General features: G+C 43.9%; 1 protein-coding gene across 2 annotated transcripts in view; it reads right to left on the bottom strand.

The window, feature by feature from the left end:
* znrf3 (zinc and ring finger 3) overlaps positions 1-22,595 on the bottom strand; it is a 68,399-nt gene that overhangs the window by 20,193 nt on the left and 25,611 nt on the right. For both annotated transcript variants that reach the window (XM_034225247.1, XM_034225246.1), the window contains exon 2: positions 9,610-9,732. In XM_034225247.1, the coding sequence (XP_034081138.1) occupies positions 9,610-9,732 (123 nt within the window). The remainder of the gene's footprint in view (positions 1-9,609; positions 9,733-22,595) is intronic.

The following is a 22,595-nucleotide window of genomic DNA, read 5'->3' as shown; positions in this document are numbered from 1 at the left end:
AGGAAATAACTGTAGCTGTAAATTTAAATCATTCATCTACTCCTTATAACACCTCATTGTTTTCTTATCTCAACCAGTCATCTCTCTATTACAGTATCTCTGTCACCAGAAATTATACACCAACTAGCAGATCACCAACTACCCCTACAATCTGAAAGCCAGTTACTTTGCAATTTAGGACTGAGAAAACAAAAAACAATATTCTAATGCAAGTCATTCAAAGACAGGAAGAAACACACCACACAACACACACACACACACACACACACACACAACACAAACACACACCACACACACACACACACACACACACAACACACACCACCACACACACACCCACACACACACACACACACACACACACACACAAACACACACACACACACACACACACACACACACACACACACACAACCACACACACACACACCACACACACACACACACACACACACACACAACACACACACACACACACACACACACACACACACCTTCCCAGTCTCCTTGCGCTGGGCACAAATCTTCCTCCCTGGCGGAGCATAAAAGAAAGTTCAAACCACAAAGCAGGATGACATTTTCACCCCCGCTAACCCTCCAGTGGAGGAATCATCTGTAGTGGGACGAGGCATCAGATTAGCCGCGCGGGGACCAGGGGGCTTCAGTTTCCAGCTTCCGTGCCAGGCCGTGGGCCCGAGCCTTAAAGACAACATGGCCCTGACACACACAGCGGGCTGCGGGACATCAGGATTCTCATGCACACAAGCACATTCCCCCACAAAGCAACAGGCTTAGACAGAGATGAAGAGAGAAAAGACGGGGCTTTGGTTGACGTGGGTGGATGTCTGGTCCTATCTTTTTTTAAGATCTACTTTTTCGGCACATGTTTTGATCCCAACTTCTCTAGATGCAGTTTGACAGACGGGAGAGCTTTAGTTTTGGCTTGTGTATGAATTCCAAATAACAATTGTGGTTGAAAATAAACGCATGGGTGTGGTAAAATAAAAATAAAAGAAACATCTCTCACTTTCCTCTCCTCTCTTCTTCTCCCCTCTTTCTGTATTTACTTCACTCACCCTCACTGTCTCTCCCTCCATCTCTCCCTCATTTTAAGTCCCCAGGGTTCCTTTCTTCTCTCTTTAAATAGGGGCCTGAGCTGTGAAGTCTAATAATGGTCATTTGGCCTCCCATTGAAAGCTGGGTAATTCGGCCCAGGGACGGCTCACTTTGAGCCACATGACACAAGGAGCTTCCCAGTGACCATGGAAACGAGCGCAGTGGGATCCTGGGTCCCTTCAAGTGCCGTGAAACGTGGTGAAGCAGTGATTTAGGAGAGAGACTTTTTGGCGGGTGGAGTTGAGGTTTGGGATTGAAGTATAGGAAGGTGGGTGAGGGTTCCAACACAGACTGAGAGAGGGGGTGGAGAGAGGGAGAGAGAGAGAGGCCCGATCCTGGTCAAACCTCTCCCGACACCCCGCCAAGATAATATCAGCAAGTTGAGGCGTACACAAACATGAAAGGAGAGCCCAAGAGGCAGGCCCCCGAGTGCTCCATGCTTCATAAGCCCCCCCCTCCACATTTTCTCTTCTTTCTCCCTGCTGCTCCTCCGCTTCTTTTTGGTTTTCTCTTTCTATCCCTCCCTCTGGGCTGTGGTGTTTGAAGGCATTTGTTCAGGGTGTTTGGGGCAGGTGGAGAGGAAGCTAAAGAGTTAGCTTCTGCATTTTACCCTATACACACAGCTAGACTGCTCTTTGCTTAGGTGGGGTTTTGTATTGCTTATATTTCATTTTTTTCTTGATTTGTGGCACCAAGGAACTTGTGAATACCTGTGATATGAGGGCAGATCTCATCAAACCTTTTTTATTCGAGATTGTGGGAAACGGTATTTCGATCGCTCTGTCTGTACACACAAACTGAAAGATTGACAATAAAGTTGACTTTGTCTTGAATGCTCCCTTAAAAGGCCCGGACACACCAAGCTGACACCAAAGAACTGACACAGACGGACCCCCAACTGTTGCGTCGCCTTGCGTCTCTGCATTTTGGCCATGTGTCGCACTGGAACACACCGCAAAGACTTCAGCCGACGGCCAAGTTGCACGTACGAACTGCGCATGCGTGAGTGGCAATAACTGTCCTTACCAGCAGGAGGCGGTAGTGTGTATTCGTCATTCAAAAGAGGCAGCAACCGGAAGACAGACTGCGTGATACACCGAGAGAAGAAGAACAGACTGCATGATATAAACAAACAACAAATAGCGTGTGCGTTCCATGTTCACTCTACAGCGAGAAGCTCACGGGGCTTTCCCGAACCTGTGTCGAGAGCTGGAGTTAAATGAAATCTCAGATTTGCCCTTCTTAATACTTTGTTTGGGTCCCTCACTTCCATTTCGCTTTTCATGTACTGATTCGCTAGCTGAACAGCCAATCAGAGTGATTTATTTTTGCCGACAGCCTTTGGCCGACTGCCAACATGTTGAATCGGTGGGTTTTCGGCCGAAAAGACACGACGGTGCGGGACACACCAATCTGAGTAGGGCGTGTCGACGCTCATCGTCGGCCTGACGCCCATCGACGGCCAAAATCGGCTTGGTGTGTCCGGGCATTAATAAAGAAAAAGGGGGAAAATGTTTTTTGTAAAACCTGTGTATGTCACAAACGGAGTAAAAGTGAAATGGAGAACGTTTATATCTGACTGGCAGAACTGCTAACTGCAGTATTAGACTCTATCATTATGCACATTACAGCTGAAAATGTTAGTTGCAGTGATTTGAACAACCCAAAATTGACTTTTTTCACTCAACTGAAAGGCCTTGCATTTTTAGCACAGGCATAGGGGGATAATTGTCTTATCAATATCCTGTATCCTTGTGCTCGACAATGAAAATATGTCTTTTAAAAAATCTCTGGGAAAAGAACAAGCCTTTTCTGTATTGAACAAAAGCAGCCGTTAAGAATCAATCACCTTTGTGGCTTGACTGCAATTTAACAAAACACATCGGAGGCTGTAGAGTGTAAAAAATACAGCAATTTTATTTCTGTTATCATGGCTCTTTGCTCGACTAAAGTCTTTGCAGAGAGTGAAGGAGAAAAGCATGAAAAAGTGAGAAGCAGCGACGTGCAGTCAGGGGAGGCAGGGGAGGCAGAGCCTCACCTGTCATACTCATAGACTGGCCATACTACAATGTAACGGAAAAACAACTAAAGAAAAACTAAATAGTAATAATAAAATGTCTCCACTGATCTGTGTTATAAATGTGATTTATGTTTGGTTCCAATCGCTTTTTATAGTCAAAATCAGCAAATTGGCCGAGCTCCGCTACAACTACGGGTAGCGATGAGAAGTGAGGCAGGGACGAGCTCTGCCTCACGTAAGCCCACAGTAACTTGCTGTAGCGCGGGCACTAATTTAGCGCAGGCACTTATTTTGTGAGCGCGCTCAAGCCAGTTACTGTGGGGTAAGGTGAGGCACAGATGAGCTCTGCCTCACCTCAGAATGCGTCACCTCACAGAAACTGTCTGGAAAGTGGGCCTTAAGCGCATGCCTGCACCATCTCACTGTAGGTCACCAATGTAATGTTTGTAGATCCCTTTATTACATTTATCCTCGCCATCCATAGTCTCTAAATAACTTATTTCACGTATATATGATATTTAGGCTCGCCGTACAACGGCAATGAAAAAAGCACCAGGGGAGGCAGCCATAACCTCTGCCGCACTGAAGGGGGCGCACGTGAGCCCACAGGTCCTTGTTGCTACTGTTATTCTACGCAGAGACGGTAGACTAGACGCAAACAACAAACTAGACTTTTGAAACTAGAGGAAGATAAGGAGGACTTTTACAAAAAAGTAATAGAGATTGTTGTCCTTGTCCAGAAGGATAGCATGGACTTCATCTTCAAGTCAAGGTAAGACCACATTGGTAATGAAAATCGGATCTTACTAAGAAAGAACAATCCAATATTTAGATTGTGGGTATCCTTTGTTGAATGGTCTGTTTAAAATGAATCGAAACATCAGACCAAAAAAGCTTTTGAAAATAACAGAATATTTCGATTAAGGTCAGAATATAATATTTGTAAATCTGACTCTGAAAGAGTCAGTGCCTCACCAGCCATGAACCTCACCGCACGTCACTGGTGAGAAGAGAGTGGTGAGCAATACGGTGAGTCATTCTGCAGCCAGCATCACAACACAAGCTGATCTGTGTTATAGTTCTTCTTATCCAGACTGAAAAACAGTTGAGCTAATGCACACATGTATATGCACAACAACAAATACAACCACTGATCACACAATCAAGCTGCCCATGAATGCCAACATGCTGTATTAGAAGAGGTCTGAAAACCATGCCAAAATGCAGCCAGTTCAATCCAGCATTGAAGCTTCTTTACAACAAGTCCTGCGGCTTAACACCTAAGTGGCATTGCTGTGGCCTCGGGACGACCTCGAGCACACACCTGAGTGTGTAGGACAGCTAACCTGGCCGCAGGCTTGGAGCCAGTCGCCCGCAATATCACACTCCTCTGTCTGTTGCCAGTTCTTTCTTTTAATGTAGGTCTCTCTCTTCTTCAGACGCATGCACACTTTCTATATCCCTGTCAACCTATCAGACACACACAAACAAACAAACACACATACTACACTACACCCTCCCAGCAGCTCTGGCTGAGATGCCAGACACAGTTAGAGTCCAAAAGCCACTTAGCACTAAGACGCAGCAGCTGTTTGCTCTGGTCTGCTGTCCCATAGTGCCAACTTGAGGGCCACGGTAGAAAAGGACACACTGACACACTCCTCTGCCATCTCGCATTGTTCCATGGCAACTGCGGTTTTAGGATTATGTATTTATGCGAGTCAAAGAAAGACGATACACTTGTTATGGTTTTGGGTCTCTGGCTAACACTTGAAAGTAGCAAGCTTTATTTCTGCGAGGACATGTCAATAAAGATGGTGAAAAACGTTCTTGGTGCTCAAGTTATTTTGAAGTGCCAGTTGCGCTCCGCTGCGATGAGATGTTGTCTTTGGCTGATGTTTCAGGTGGAACTGATCGTGGTTCAGAGACGAGCTGGTCAAGGGCAGCGCCAGGCCACACACAACAAGCACATACCAGGGAGGTTTACATGCTATGCCAGCCAAGAGGCTTGCTTTACACAAGCTGCGAGGCTGTGTGGGAGGATGGGTTGCATTTTTCTGCTATGTGCGTACACAACAAAAAAAGTTGTACCAAGCAAGACACAAATCCCAGCCACCCACTTACCAAACCAGACACATTTGCTTTCGTCATCTGCCTGAGAAGCCAAACCCACCCCCCCAACTATCTTCCTTCCCTTTGTCCTCTTAACTCCCTCTCCTCTTTCTGTCCACCACGCTACTTCTCTGCCTTTCGTCCTGCGGTTGCCCAGGTCTAGTCATAAGAGCCAGAGAAGGATGAAAGGGAAAAAGCCGGCATGCTAAGGCCCCGCAAGGCCATTGGACTGACACTGCATGACTTGAAAGAAGAGATATCTCCCTGGCACATTGTCAAAGACCCTGTCCGGCCTGGGCCTACCAATGAAAGCCTGTGGCATGATTTCATGTTCCAGAGTGGCTGCCAAAAATCGCAGTGAGTGTAAGACTGTGTAAAGAAGAAGGGAAGGAGGCCAGTTCTGAGAAAGTCAGGCAGCAGGGAGGAAGTGACCACCAGAAATATGTGATTGACTAAAAGGAAGAAAAAAAGGGAGACTTCATAAGCTGAAACTTTGGGAAATAAACGTCTAACATCAAGGCACCTTGCAGTGTCATCCTCATGTGACACCATGAGTCAGACAAAGTCTCAAACACAGTTAGCTACAGTAGGAACTAATATGCTCATGGTGTTGGGGGAAGGGCTTCTGCTGTGGCACAGAGAAGTCAGGGTTTTACAGCCCTGCAGGTTTCACAGGAACCAGACAGGAAGTGCAGGAAAAAACTGTGTACATATATGTAACACACCAGCACTTTGGTGAGGTTTGCACATGGACTTCAGAGGCCGGCATTACCGACCTCTTTTCCTCCTTTTCCTCTACTGCTAATATTTGCTGATTTCAGAGCATCTCTAAGAAGCAGTTAGAACAGTTTGAACTCCTTTAGTCACTAAGCTGACTAATTTAGTAAGCCATATATCACATTCATAATGGATTGACATAAATGACGTTAAAAGGAATGTCCTGTGTGGAATTCCTTTAAATCTAATCATAAAGATTTGAAATAAAATACTATAGAAGCATACATTTATACCTGCATTACATGCTGGGTGCTGAGCTTTATGGCACCAACATATAATAGTTAAAAAGTTAGAGGAAAATCTGAAGGAACTTTGACATCAATTCTACACTGAATCTTCTTAATGTGAAAAGTCGACTTCTTTTGACATGGAGAGCTTGTCTCTTTTTGTCCAACAACAATTCTTCAATCATGTTTTGCTCTAAAAGCCATCTTTGCATGTTAGAATGTTAGAATTGGACAATTTATGTTAACGGTAAGCACTTGTTTCCTACCTTGTCACTTATTAAAACTGGTTATAATAGAGAAAGGAATGCCCGTTGCTACATGTTGACCAGCTCTGAGGCACAGCTGGGTGCCTTGTGTTCCCAGACAATTTATATTTAGACATGAATTGGCATAAACAACATTTTAGTCTTCTAGAATTCCATTTTGTCCGTTCAATAGGATCCTATAATTGAATGGAATCTAAATTGACCAGACAAGACCCCGACACTGTTGGTGGCAAAGTGGCAGCAAAGTGGAGTGGGATCTTGGGTTCAGTCTGGGGCCAGTTGGGTAGGGCGGGAGGGGGGCGTGGGCTTCCGAGCATGAGGCCAGACCAGGCGGGTGAGTGTGTAAGAGTGGGCATAGTATCCGGACATGGGCTGGGCATGGTGGCTTGGCTGGCTGGGCTGGCTGGGCTGGCTGGGCAGAGTATGCAGACTGGCAGGGGTAAACACTGCACTGTCTGGCCTGGCAAAAGCAATGGTGCCAACGCAAAGCACCCAGCTGTGTTCGGGCCCCAGGGCGAGGGTCTGTCAAGATGCAACAATGGGTTTCCCCTCCTCCAATTAAAGTTCTGGCTGAATAAACGGAGGAAACAGAGTGGTATAGAGGTTAGGGAGGTTGGCTGAAGGCCAAAGGGTCAAGGTTCCTGATATCATCACTACAGAGTCCTTTAGCAAAACATCAAACCTAGAAAGTATAAAAATGGCCAGCTCATTAGCGCTGCGCTTTGACTGTTTCCAACTAGCGGATGGTGTGGGTTTCTGGTATCTGGGTGTCCTCGTGGGTCTGTTGGCTAAGGCACATGCCAAGTAGTGATAGGAATTGAGATTTTATCGATACCAATACCATCTGTCCAATTCTTTACCTTATCGATTCATGATCAATATTCTGTGTGGAAAGAAAGTAAGCCAGTTTAGAATGTCTGCCTAATATCATTTATACATGAAAATAAATGATAATAATGTAACAGATATTACAAGTTGCACGGTTGTCACTATGCTTTAAAACGTTCCTTCTCTCGGCCATGACCATTTTCTGTTGCAAGTTTCAATCAGAGTTGATGCAGAGTTCCCATCATGATGCATGTCAGAAAAACACCGGCATCAATAAGAGAACTTGATAACCAGAGAGGCATCTGAGTTCAAAGGATTGGGCATCTTGGAAACATTCTCGATTCCCAAGCCTCATGAATCTGAACCGATCACATATCAAAAGATCCAACTCATCTGCAAGCTATGCGACTGGCGTTCTTCTTCCTAGTGCCTTGAATACCCACAATTCCAAAAGTACTTAATGCGACTTTGCATAAATCATATCTGCCTCTAGAGCAACAAAGGCTTAATATTGTTTGTTTTCTAAATATCCATTAGAACTCCCCAAAGACCTATAAACAAAGTTTACGGTGGAGTTCTTCTTTAAAAATGTTACCAAGAAAAATCGGATTGAACCCATGTTGGTCCTAACCTCCAGGCTTATTGTTCCCATGACAATTAGAGTAGAGGTAAGCAGTAAAGTATACGTTTAACCAGTTATAGTTCCCTTGGTTTCTCTCTGGAAATGTAAACTGCTCCTTAAACATTGATGCATCCCCTCATTGAAGAACATACTTGTGAGTTAAGCCACCCATGACAATGAGAAATTCTTAGCTACAGTTGAAGAGGAGTTTGAGTGCTGAGCATTAGGTACGTTTTCAGGACTCTGCATAAGTATGCATCAGCTAGGTAGCAGCAACCATCCCCAAGGAAAGTACACCATTAGCATGTCTATACGGCACGAGGGCTCCTTAAATTACGAATGGCTGCTCTCTTTCTGTCACTGGGCATGCACAAGATAAATGAGACTATAGCCAACCCCCCCCTCATCCTCTTGGGAATGTTGGTACATTCCATTAAGAGGAACACTTAATTAAAGCATGATAAAATACCACTCGGAGACTCCAGAGGGGTCTGGGAGAACTGGAAAAGGGAGGGAGGAATGGGGACAGGGGGGCAGCGAGAGACAAGGGAGGGATTCACTTCCACCCTCATTTCCCAGCAATAGAAAGATAGACACAAAATAAAAAACTAAATCATCCTCCTCTTTATACACAAATCACCAAGATTCCTGTAAGGTGACAAAGATCTTGTGCCCAAACATTCAATACACCTGAATGTATATTGGTCCTTACTTTAAAAGATTGTGTTTACAGGCACAATACTTATTTAAAGCAGTATTTTGTACCCTACTCGCCAAATCATCAAATTAGACATTCTGTTCAGATTTATTTCTCTGTCCCCTCTGCCAAAAAAATGGATTGGCAGAAGAGCGTTCATGTTCAAAGCCCCAACTGACTGGAATACTTTACCTGCTGCTATTAGATCTCTTGCATCATTGCGTATGTTTAAACATGCATTATCATCTCACTTTCAACTGGTCTGTACTTGTTATTAATGAAACTGATATTGATGAAACTGATTTGCTTGACTGTCTCAAAATTGTAATGATTGTATGCATTGCTTGAATTGTACTTAACAGACTGTATGTGGTTTGTCTTGTGTGTCATGTTTTGCATTTTGTCTTTTTGTTTATGTATGTCTGTAAGTTGTTGCCATTGTCGGGACCCCCTTGAAAACGAGATGGTGCATCTCAAGGGGTTTATCCCAATGAATACAAATGTCTATATACAGGCGAATAGTAAACCAATTATTTGTATTTCTGAGTACTCATGTGCAAATTGGCTATACATTGAATGTATACTCCAATTATGAGACACCTTTACATTTTCTATGAATAAAGCGGTATTCTACATTTTAAATCACAGCATTAATACCATCAATACGGTCTATACTTAAGCAATTCATCACATTAAAGTGTCAAAATGACTAACTGCAGTATGTTTATAACAAAACAAATATGTGTTTTCATTGCATTGCCTGACCCAACACCTACAGTGGCACCATATTCATCATGCTGCATGTAAATTGTATACTTGTCCATGTGTATGCAATGTGTGCTTTAGAGTGCGGTGCCTGTCCTGTTGTGAGAAGATTTTTCCACTGTACTTTTAGTGGAAAATTCCTTCATGAAAATAGATGGCAAATAAAACCAGTTCTTTACCTTTCCCAGTACGGTGAGACAACTGGGGTCCAGCTCTGGTTGCTCCAGCTTCACCACTCCGACCCAGCCATACTCATATAGGTCCTCCTCATCATTATTATTACATAGTCCCAAAGGATGCATCTGAAAGAAGAAAGAAGTTGAAGATAAGTATTCATATCAAAACAGTACAGTGGATGCAAAAACTGGCTAACGGTTTTAAAAAGACATATACATAAGTCACATTGAAACAGAGCATTTTGTGTCTCGGGATACTTAATGCAGAGAAACAAAAAAGTAGCATGTGCAGGGTTTAAAGAGAACATGAAAAGCTGCCTCACACGATGCATCAAGTCAGAGGGTCCTGGCATCAGCAGATTATAGATTTGTTCCCCCTCGTTTGAGGCAGTGCAACAATTTATAATCCACTTGTCACCTATTTTCTATAATGAAAACTAAGAGCTTAAGAGCATTAGACATCTGAAGTATTTGCTGTGTGCGGCAACATCTTGCAGGATCTAAACATACAGTACAGCGTTCACCAAAACCTTTCAAAGAATAGCAGCAGATAAGCAAAACCGGGATTTATGTGCTTTCATGGATCTGCTGACGGCGCCCAATTTCACACTTAAGGAAAGGTAAGTCTATTCTCAAATGATTAATGGTGCTGCCATTTCAATTATGTTTTAGCACACATGCACAATTACTAGATACATTCTTGTAATGTCCGGCAGTGGCTCAGTCAGTAGGGGCCTGTTCAAGTCCCCGACCAGACCTAAATATGGAGTGTGGACTGCTACTTGGAGAGGTCCCGTTCACCTCCTGCCCTGCCGTGGTGCCTTGAGCAAGGCACCGGACTATCTAATCCTCAACGCACACCATCCTAGAAGGCCATCACTTCAACTGGGAAATGCAATAAAAAAAACGTGAAACATACAAACAGAAACCAAACACGAAATGATAGCAAAAAGGGCATGAACGGCACCTGTCAAACATTGACTAGGAGAAATGTACAATCTGATCAAACAAGATTAGATCAAATCTGTAGTAAACTCCCAAAACCCTGCATCCATTCCCCACCCGGGAAACAGTGCAAAGACAAGCTCCTGTATTACCATTAGAACTGGGTTTAACTGACCCGTAGGCCACTTATCCTATTAACAATGACCACCACACCCCAATCAGCCAGCACTGTGGCGCCGAGCCCTTGGACACTCCAGTCCCCCCCCCCCCCCCCCGGGCACTGCTGATGACCCAAGATACCCTTCTCTCTCTGCTGACCCCTGACCTTTGAACCCCACTTCATCACGTTGGGAGCAGGTTAGTCCTGCAGCAGGTCAATTGAAGAGATATTCAGAAGGCGACTCGTCACTTCAGTGCCACAAGGCAGAGGGGTCAAGCCCCTGACCTGAAGGGGTTTTTGGTAGGACTAAACTAAGAGTAAGGGGGTCAAATGCAAATCAGGTGGACTATGGGGAAGGAATGTGGATAACGTGTGCCGAAAAAGTGTACTATCTTTTATTTCTAAATGTATCTTTACAAAAGAATCATCCTACATGCTTGACCCATCGTAACCCTATGCTAAACCAACCCATCCGTGGGTGATAAACATAAAAGATTAGGCTCCATTTTCACTCACAACCCATTGGCTAGATTTCATGAGATTAGTGTGCATTTTGTTTCTTTTTCTCTTGCCAACTTAGGTAAGGGAAGAGTTCTCTGGATGGAGGTCTGGAAGATAGATACTAGCCTAGGGCTGGCAGGAGCAGCATGGCAGTACAGGTATACATTACAAACACATATGGTATGATAATTTCAGAGCACACGCTCCATCTCTGCCTTTGGTGAGTGCCAAAATTGAAGAGGAAGACAAAGATAAAAGAGCATAACCTAGTGTGGTTTCCAGTCATGCGTATCCAGACCTGCGCCTCCCACACACACTAGCAATTCTCCGATGCATACTGCACATCCAAGTCAACTGAGGTTACATTTTTGAATTTCATAGATATGTGATGAGCAAGCTGTTGTACAGGAAGCAGATAGAGTCAGAGTAGGAGGGGAACATAAAAGATCTGTGTCTACTTCAATCTACAGCAGGTGGATGAAGTGGAGTGCCATTTGATGTGTCATTATGACCTCTATGTCATGATTGTCCAACAGCCTGGATGGCAGCAGGGAGTCCCGCCTGCACCCCTAGGTCCTGAACAGTGGGCCATTGTGCGGGGGCTCTTGCACTCCAAATGGGGCAGTGTTGTTGTTGTGGACCGTGTTGTTATTTTAGAGGCTGGCCATTGCGCCATTATATCTACCGCAGGGATTTTTCTTTTTTGTCACAAGATGATGTAGGCGCTGATGGATGTGGTGATGGAGAGCAAAAGGAAAAGGACCTTGGTTTGGAAAGGAGACGGTGATCTGGTGAAATGGGTCACACAGCCACTGGCCGTGCACACAAAAGAGTAACGAGCACATACGCAAACGTGCCTTCACACACATACGCATACACACAGGAAAATGACAGAGACTGTCCCCTCTTGTGTTCCAACTGCTAGCTTTCCCTACAAGGCCCCAAATCACACAAGCTCAACCCACTGGAAACACCCCGTTGCTCCACTTAGCTCCGCTTCTCCGTACCCAGGGTTCTGGGGCGAAGGGCATCCGGTGCCCCTAAAGTGCCACAAGGGGGCGGCTCTTGTTCTGCCCTTCCAGCCGTGCCCGTGGGGGAGGCAGCCTTTCACATGAATATCCCGTTACAGAGTCCACGCTCTCAATGAAATCCTAGCAGGGATTGAACTCCACCTGTCACTTACGTTGACCACTCCTCCTGCACACCCCCACCATCTTTCTGCAACACCACCTGTAGAGTTGGTTTTTGCTCACATGGGATGCTTTGTCAAACAATCTTCTAAGTTGTTATAATATGAAATCCATCAAGGGGCATCCTCTGTTTCAGTGCAATTTCAGAGTTTAGTTTATAATACGTTTACCTCCTCTTGTCATACGTCAGCTTTACATGGCTTTAATATTTTGTTTCTTATGCACCTTCATACAAGTACAGGTCACTGCACATGGTAACTTTGAAAAAAAACTTGACATAGTAGATACAACTGTGAAAAGACACTTTGGTTTAACTGAAAGAAAATCCATGAATCACAAAACCTTCTTTCAACACTGTCACTCCCAGTCCTTTTTTTATGGTTGTCTCCTCTACGAACAAGTGACCTGATAACAGTTGGTAATGGGATCAAAACAGGGCCTTACTTCTAAAAACCTTCCACCACCCCCAACCCCCCCGCTGCCCCCAGCAAGCTCTCAAAGGAAATCAAAATGCAAGTCACACCATCCAACGCCATTCTTCTCCGTCTGTCTGTGACACAATTCGCTGAGCCTTTGATCATACAACAACCACTTCTTCTGCCTGCCCCCCCCCACTCCCCTTTTTCCTCTCTCACACACTCTAAATTATTGGTGGCCCTGGTTACAGACTCCCACTACCCCCCCTCCCCATCCCAAAACCTCCAAAACAGTCACCCTCCCCTGCCCTCACCATGCCATATTACACTTGCATGAAAAGGCATGTATTTTTATTCTGCACAGCTGTGTATGTCATTTTATATAAAAATGCACCTTCCACTTGCACTATTTTTTTTTTTTTTTATATATATATTTTTTTCAGTTATAAAATAAACAGACATTGCTCCAGATAACAGAACATACAACAAAACATGTAACAACAAACATTCACTTGCACTATTAAGTCAACATGAAAAGTATTACTGGTTGACATAAAAACCAATTATCAGCAAGTTTGTTTATTCATACTTTATTTTAAATTCTTCAGAACACCTTTGAAATCTTTACAACTTCTCCAAACATCTGTATTAGCACATTGAAAATCCTCAAGGCTAAAAAGAGAAGACGTTTTTTTGTGACAAAGCAGAATTTATAATAATAGATTTCCCTCCTCTCTTACCAATGGGCAGGAAAGCCTTTGAAAAAAAAATGATGCTCTCAGGGTAGGAAATCTTGCTGAAACATGGAGCTATGTGCTGTGCTTTACAACAAGGCATCTTTGCTACTACACGCCAGGAGCTGAAAACATCAAAAGGCAAGAAGGCGGATTGGAGAAGCGAGTGAGCAAAACCAATCTATACAGGGTGCGGATATAGATCCTTGCATGCATGTCCTTGAAATCTCCACTCTTTTTAGAAATCCAGAACTGAGGCTCCAACGCATCTATCTACCAATGGCATTTAGGTCACACGGAGGATGAGTTTCTGTGGTAACAATCAAAGCTGCCTTGTTGTCTGCAGTGTCTGCCAGCCAGAGACAATTTTTACAAGATGTTCTTTGTGAAGCTGGCTAAATGATTAACCGGACAGATCTGTTGTTCATAGGTTTCTTTTATGCATTTTGGAAGAAGAGCTGGCACCCATTTCACAAGCACACAAAATCTAGCAGAAGAAAAATCTGGGCACACGTCCAGTCCTCTCACCCACCTGCTTCCCCTGTGCTGTGCATGTGTTTACGTATCTCACTGTTTGAGCACAGGCGTGTGGAGGTTAGCATGTAGCCTGAAACACATCCTGGGTGACCGAGGGGTAATTCAGTGGCTTCTCACTACTGACCGTCCACTCACCGTGAACTCATTCACCCCAGTAAAGAAGCATCCCGCCCACCTCCCTGGTCCCTTTAATTCAGCCGACCCCTCTGACCTCCTCCATCGCCCCTCCCCGCCGCCCCCTCCACCGCCACTCTCCCCTCCGAGCACTGGACTCTCTGTCTATGGAGGGGAAGTATAGTCAATTTCTTGGAAAAAGCACACAAGTCTTGCCAATGGAGGTGGCGGGCGGTTGTGTTGAGGGCTTTGGGGAAGGGGATGGCTGTGTGGGTATGTCTGATCATAGGCCACAGACCAAGTCTCCCATGTGACTTGTGGTGTTTTTCAGAGCCTCATACCACACACATCATCATTGCGGAAAAGGGCAAAATTGTGCTACATTCATGTGCTGTTGATATAATCAGAAAAAATAGTCCCCGACTGGGAAAATTCTTGTGAACACCCCCTGAAGCTGGGACAATGATTCGGAGAGTCACACTTTTTTGGTAGGCCACACAACTGACTTGCCAAGTGTATGTTATATTGATTCAGCTAATATAATAGCACATCTGCTTTCATTCTCACAATTTCTCAGTGTAAATGTGAAAACATATTAAATAATACTCCTTATATAAGGCGTCCATTCAAATAAATGTCAAAGAATCAGTATGTTGGTATATTAAAGGTGGGGTAGGTAATTTTGGAGAAACCAGCTCGAGTGCGCTAGAATTTGAAAATACACAGCCGGAAAAAATCTGCCACTTCCTTAAAGAGCCCCTCCTCCAACACACACGAACGCGCACATGACCAATGAGGGCACGAGATAAGTTTGTGCACAGATAGAAGGCTGACAGGCAGGTAGGCCATCCAGTTATTTTATTTTTAAAATGATTGGTCGTGCTTTTTACAGCGCTACGGCTTCCACAGATGACTTTTTTTTGGCAAGATATTCATTGCTATCGGGATGTTAAGAGCATTCCATGGAATATAACAACAAGTGTATCTCGAGCCGGTTTCTCAAACTTACCTACCCCACCTTTAACTAGTGGTGACTACAGAAATGAATACAGTTAACAGCTTATTGTAAGTGCTTGAACCTCTTCTGTTACCATTCATGGAAATAAATGCTGATAACATGACTGTAACTGACAAAAGTACAGTCAGTAATAACCTAGTATAATCTTAAATAGGAAAGGAACAATTTGCAGTGTCTTTCACTGGTTGAAATTACATATTAGGGACTAATCCTGAAGTTAAGTCATTAGATAAGTAATTATTGTACCTGAATCTGCTCCAACAAATAATTATTTTAGGTTTTCAATTGAAAGTGAAAGAAAGACTCACTTTTATGAAGGTAGAACCAGCAAAGCTTGGTGAGCTGTGTTAGTTTTAAGAAGTCCTTGAAACAGTTCATCTATTAAATAATTGTTGATTCATTTTCTGCAGATCTATGAGTCTTTTAAGTCATTTCAGAACTACATTTGTTAGTGGTGGCTGGCTATGTTCAAGAAAGGTACTTTCACTCAGACAGCCATATTTCATCTACAAACATGATACTTTGCAAGCATAGTTCCACCAAGAAAATGAACAGGTATACACTGATACAAAAACAAGAGATTTGGATAATACCTTGCAAGTACATATTTTGTGGAAAGTCAGAATTGACTGTCCTTAGTCGAAGGTCACATTTTTCCAAATACTTGTCGCCATCTGTTCATGAGGAATGCCTTTTCTAGCTTTCATCCCTCCACATCAACTCTTTTTCATTATCACACCTTCTCCCCCAGCCCACAGACACACAGTCTGAGCCGTGAAGGGCTCAGACATCATGTTAAAAGGAGGAGGATAGGGAAATCAGTTCGAGTATTCTCCCAAAATATGACTTGAATAAACTCTTAAATAAGCAGCCTGAGATGGCGGGTTGCTCTTTCTCTAGCAACTCATTTTGTTTGAGGTTGAGGACCAAGAGATTATTTGTGTTTATTGGCACTCAGACCTCACCATGATGTTTTACAGTGAGTGTCCTTGGATGCAGACGGGTCAGTCTTACAACCCTCGTAACTGGTTCTTGCCTAGCAGTTTTTTGGATCCAAATGAGAACCAGTTTTCGGGGCCAAGAGCAATCGGGCACTGCCTCCAAATTGGCCCTGTAACGTTTTGGTAAAAAATAAGTAACAGCCACGATCAGTCTCTTGTAAGGTTTTTCTTTTGCATGTTTCTTAAGAATACAAGCAAGTTATAAGGCAACCTAAAGCAAAACTATTACACAAACATAAACTTGGGATTTGCGCATCCTGTACCTCCATCCTACACCATCCTACACCTGTACATCATATCCTGATTACTTGTGACTTTGTCAGTATAGGCTTGTGACTTATCATGGGGAAAAGGATACCAACGTTTAATCATTTTGTTATTTCTACAGGGAACTCTTACTCTTTTGAAATGTGGCTGTTCATCTGCAATGCTCTCCAATTTATATCGATTGTTAGCCCCGACAAACTGTCACTCAAGTTATTTGGTAGTCTGTTATCAAGGCTTATTGTGATGTTGATGTATTTACTATATATCACAAATAGTCAAGAAATCTTTCAACAAAACTAAGCATGTCGCAGGAGTTGTCTTATCCTGGCACAGAGGTTCAATGTCAGCTTGAACCTCTAAGAACAAGAAAGAAGCTGGAGCTTTGAATTGCAGCCTTCTATGTATAGCATGCACAAATAGACTCACAAAATGCATGCACTGACACACTACATACACACACACCTCCCCTACTGCTCTACCAGTCTTTGCCCCTCTCAGTCGCTCAGTCTCTACCCCTCTTTCCCAGCACTAGAAATAACTTCAAAGCGGGCTGGTAGCCTTGAGGAGAGAGGGAGCGGGATCCAGTTACAGTGGAGCAGCTGGGAGGGCCCTACAGGTGGGGCCGACACTCCACCTCCTGTAACATTATAGCCGTAAAGGGATCCCTCTGCTTCTCCTCTCGAATAATGAAGACTTCCTCCCCTTTGTCTTCACCACTGGGACTAAAGGAACAATTAGCCAAGCTAGCCTAGTCTATCTTTTTAGTTTGGCCAACATAAAGGTGGCAGGTAATGAAAAAAAAACAATATTGGGGAGTAAATCAGAGAAAGGTGGCAATGCTGATATACATTGTGTGATGAGAACAAAAAGTCCTTCTACACTTCTAGCAATTTAACTTAAAAAGTGGTTGAGACACGGGTACGAGTTAGTGAAATAGTTGTCTTAAGAAAGCTTTGTAATGCGCCTCACTCTCTATTCCCTCCTTAGCCTTCCCCGAAAATCACCTCCATCCTCATAGCAACAGGAAAAGCAAACAGGTGTTGGTTTCAGTGTGAGCAGGGGACGCAGGCAGAGGACACCTTATATCATGTAAATGTCCTGATATGTAGCACAAGGCTCTGGGGTTGACAGCTTTAACACTGAGCAGGATGCCGAGCTTGTGACTATATTAACTCTCCAAGAGTGCATCCCGAAACCGTCAATGGTGTGTGTGTGTGTGTGTGTGTGTGTGTGTGTGTGTGTGTACTCAAAAGTCTCCCTGGTGTCACTTTCAGCTCTTCAGTCTTTAAAAACGCAGAGTGACACGAACAAAGGACAGGCCGACAAAGTTCAGGGGTCAACATTGGGCTGGATGCCACCATTTTGGAAAGAGAAGAAGGGGAGTGGAAACAACTGCCCATGAAGAGATCAGAGCATATGTGAAAAGATAAAGTCACAACAGCAAGCAAACATATTGTCTCGGAGTGCAAAAGGCACTAGGTGAACAAACGCATACATTAATTGTCAGCATCAAGTAGGGCTGCTCGATTATGGCAAAAATCATAATCTCGATTATTTGGGTCAATAATTGATATCACGATTATTAAAAACGATTATCCATTTACTTTGAAAACATCAATTTATTGGAGAAAAAAATGTGAACAGTATGTTTTTGACAGTTGATTACCCTGAACTTTATGTATAATTCAACTGAAAAAAAAAAAAAAAAAAGATTATTTGAAAAGAAAAAAGTAATAATATGAATAATAAAAAAAGAATCATTTTATTTCGATTACGTTGTGTTCGTAATCGTTGCAAGCCATAATCGTAATTGCGATTACAATACTATTAATTGAGCAGCCCTAGCATCAAGGTGCCAAAGTGAATTCATTAGCATGACTAACAATGTACCAATCTAAGAGAACAGGGTGATTAATGAACAATAGTAATACTGCACACAACTGCAGAGTAGCAAATACACATTTCTCCCAAAGCCAAACACATGATTACATTTAGAAAGAGACAACTTCATTGTCTATAAAAAGCAATCACGAGGTATCACAAAAAAGAAAAGAACAGTTGTTCTTTTCTCTCCGTGGACTTATCGATGAAATGACTCTTTTCCAACTTAACACAATTCATCCAACAATAACTTCCTGCCGTCGTTTGACACCTCATTCAGTGTTTGTGCAGCTAGATTATGTCCACCGCAAGCAACCCCCTGAATATCAGCAGCATCCCCTTGCTCCGGCCCGTCCTGCCCCTCTTCAACCCTCACCATAAAACAAAAGCCACTACTTAATGAGCTATGATTAATGCTGCTGCAGAGCGGCTGTTGAGCTTGGCGAGGAGGGAGGGAGGCTGGAGGGCGCACATACCTGGCGCAGTCAGCCCGCTCTGTGTGTGCGTGTGTTAGAGGGCTGAGGGGTTGAGGTTGCTAAAAGTGGACCGAGGGGAGGATTGCAGTCATCAACACCTAGGCTCTGAGTGGCCTTTGATGTTGCGCGGCGTCTTTGATGGCTCTGGCCATAGAGGAATGCTGCTCACCCTCCCTCACCGCCCAAAAAGCCCCCGGAGTTGTGGAATGCCGCGCAAGCTGCTGCTTCTCGGCCCGCTGGAATGGGATTAGAGCATGGGCCCATATTGCCCTTCCTCCCCTCCCTCATCTCGCTCCCACCCTCTGCCCTTTGGAGTGGACAACATGGCGGCAAACTTTTCCAAATCCAAAGTTTGCAGCAATAGGAAGAAGAGGAGGAGGACATACTCCAGAGCCTCTCCCTTTAACCTGTCTCAACCACGAAGGCTTAAACTGTAGCAGGTTTTTCAGCTGGACTCTACAGCAACTTCCTTACTGATGCAAGCTGATAGAAAACAGTTTTGTTTAATAAGAATGATTAGGGCTGCACCAACAATTATCCTCATTATCAATGAATCAGCAGATCATTCTCTTAGTTAATCAATTAACCTTTTAGTCTAGAATGTTTATAGGATCATTAGATTAACGTCACGCAACACAACACATTCAAATAGGATTCAAGCTCTAATTGAAATCTGAACCACAATCAATATGAAGATACAGCTCAGTATATTTGTTTAAAGATGATCATTCCATCAAGATATATTGCATCTGAAAGTCAACAAATGATAATACCGCCTTTCACCTGGAACAAAAGCATATTTCTATCCGGCCATTCTCCATGGGACATTTTAGTATTCAGCTTCACAGTATGTGTGAACGTTGGTGGAGGCGGGGAGATCAAACGTGTCCAGGGCGAGCAGCTGACCCATAATCAAAAGCTGTACCACCCAAACCCCGATGCTTTTAGATATTAGATTAAAGGAATGGCAAACACTTTAGATGACCAAAGTCACTTTCCAAATATACACAGTGTCCTTTGCATATCAAAGTGGAGAGCGGTAACATGAAATCAGAGTGACTGTGGACTCTCACACAGTTACTGCAGGAGATGAGTGTTGTTATCCCGCCTCTCCTCAAAGGAGAGACAGACGGACCCTTCTGCAAAGGTCAGGTTCATATTGTCCACACGGACACACACGGACACACACACACATATCTTAGTCAATGACATGTGTTTGATGATGATGGTAGGTGAATGCCAACAGGACTTGCAGTATATGCACATGTTCACACATTTAAAATAAAGAGTCATAGATGTTGGGCTTTGTACAGTAAGCGCAACTAGCCACCTTCTCTCCTTACCTCCACTTTCTCCCCCGCCACACAGTTTAGGGAGGGAGGCGAGGTGGAGAGGCAGCCAGCATTAGCGCTGGTATCAGATTACGGCCGCCTCCGACTTGTTTTCTTTAGGAAACACTTACTGCGGCTCCAAATACACCGGAGGAAGTGCTCACCTACATCACTTCCGGGTCGGATGGATAAGGTCACACTGAACTCCGGGGAAAGGGATGAAAAGTGAGCATGTGAAGCTGACCGTTGAGCGGCCCGACCAAGCAAGGAGGCAGAGGCAGAGAATTCAAATATAACCCGGTGTGGGCATTTATTCATCGCTGTGGTACAGGATACACAGCCTCAATATTGCTGCCCAGGTGAACACAGTCTCCAGCCACAAGGATCTCACCCACACTACCAGCCTCCACCAAACAGGAAACACAGAGCCTAAATACACACCCACTAATCAGCAATTAGACACAGGTGGGGGGGGAGGAGACAACACAGGGCACCAGGTGAACATAATCAGGAGTAACAGAAAGAACGGGAGGGGGAACACTTTTCAAAATAAAAGACATGTGCAATATACAAGGCCCGAAGCCGTTAGTCCACAGTGACGAAGTTACCTTCGTCACAGAGCGCACCATCAAACCACATGTGGAATGTTTTCAGTAACACCAGCAAATTAACCCCATGTTTTTCTTTCAATGTACCGACCTTTTAAGAAAACAAGGAAGAATAACTGGTGAGGCTGATTTCCTTCTGACAAACTGCTCTATGTAGAATCAACCTTTGACACTTTCAAAAGTATTTTTCTTGGCTAGCTTTTGTCAGTTTTTTTTCTTGCTTCCACCTCTTTCATTTGCTTGCTCTCTTGGTTCTGTGAATGGATGCATGATCACCTTTCATGACAACCTAGAGGGGGGAAACAGGAGGAAAGCCCGATCCAGGAGCTCAAGGCCCTACGAGGAGCTAATGATATTCCGGAGGAAATGGGAATGTGTATAAATAAAGCCATGGTCATTTCCAAGAATGACGCGATGGAGAAACATGGATTGGGATGCAATTATTGGTGGTTAGTTGGAGATAAGGGAGTCAACAATTGGCCTCCTAATTTGTTTCCTTAAGTGAAAGTCTTGGATGGCAGAAGCAGGAACACCTGCAGCTATGAAGATGCCTCCAAACTGCTTTTGTCTTTGCTCTAGCGTTAAGGATAAGAGGCATGCAAGTTGTCATACCAATACTTGCAAAGTCCCATCAGAGCCAACTGGTTCATTGGCATAAATCTTTGTATCTTTGTATGCAAGTCTTTGTGGTATATTTGATTGCCGCTAAGTTGCAAGAAATTGCATTTCAGAAAAGCCAAAGTTATGTTTGATGGGACTTCCTTTACCAAAAAAGGTCAAACATGCTGTTGTATCTTGTCAAAAGACAGGAATGTTGTATGTTTCCGTTATTACGAATTGCTAATTAATCTTTGAGTTAGTAAAGCAGTCTATGCAATCACCTCGAAGCCATTACCCTGGGCTTCATGATACAACTTATACAATGTATTTATTCAAAAGCACATTTATATAACAATTTTTTTTGTCTGGGAGGTCTTAGACACAAGCTAGGTTGAAGGCATCAGGATGGACCAGTGGGCAGGTTTATCCCACCGCTGAACTTCAAAGGAGCAACCATCTCTGCATGTGTTTTGGGAGCCTCTCCCTGCGCTTATTCTGACCAAGCGATCAGGTTAGACAAGTCCCTCTATTCAGAGCTTCACAGTAATACCGATATCCCCAAAGAGAGGGAGGAGGTGAAGAAAAAGAAGGGGGGAAAAAACCCCGGGGGAGATTAACTCGCAGCACCCAACCAAGCCAGTGCTGGGTTCACTGGCTCACTCAGTCCTATCTTACCCACTAGCCTCTTGTTCTAAAGCAAAGCATGTCTTTGATACTCGACTAGAAGGAATCTGGAGGCGTTACAGGTTTCTTTTGTGCTTTACGCTGCACAGAGAGTCTGTGTGTGTGTGTGCCAAGGCTGGGATTTCTTTTCTTTAGCCCCCTCCCTCCCTCCTTTCTTTCTTTTTCTCCCTCGTCCTTTTGCCTTCATCTCCTGCTCCCCTTCCCCCACCCCAAACACTAAATCAGGGAACCATAAACCTTTTCCCTCGTTTTATTGGTAACCATCACAAACTTATCCTGAAGCTTTATTAAAGAGTTTCAAACCTTCAATACTAAGTTGATCAAAGTGACCATATTTTGGGGGGGGGGGGGGGAACCAAAGGTGTTAACTGCTTCAGAGTAGTTTGAAGCTTGGATAAGAGGTGGGATATTGGACAGAGAGGGAGGGGAGGGGAGAAGGATGGTTGGGGGTGTGAGGGTGAGGTTTGACTCCCCTTGGAGAATTTCTTAAACCCATTACATCAGCTTTTTCCTGCTTCATGGGCAC

Source organism: Gymnodraco acuticeps, unplaced genomic scaffold, assembly GCF_902827175.1.
Source record: "Gymnodraco acuticeps unplaced genomic scaffold, fGymAcu1.1, whole genome shotgun sequence".
NCBI lineage: Eukaryota > Metazoa > Chordata > Actinopteri > Perciformes > Bathydraconidae > Gymnodraco > Gymnodraco acuticeps.
Note: the sequence above shows the minus strand (reverse complement) of the source record. Positions and strands in the feature narration are given on the sequence as shown.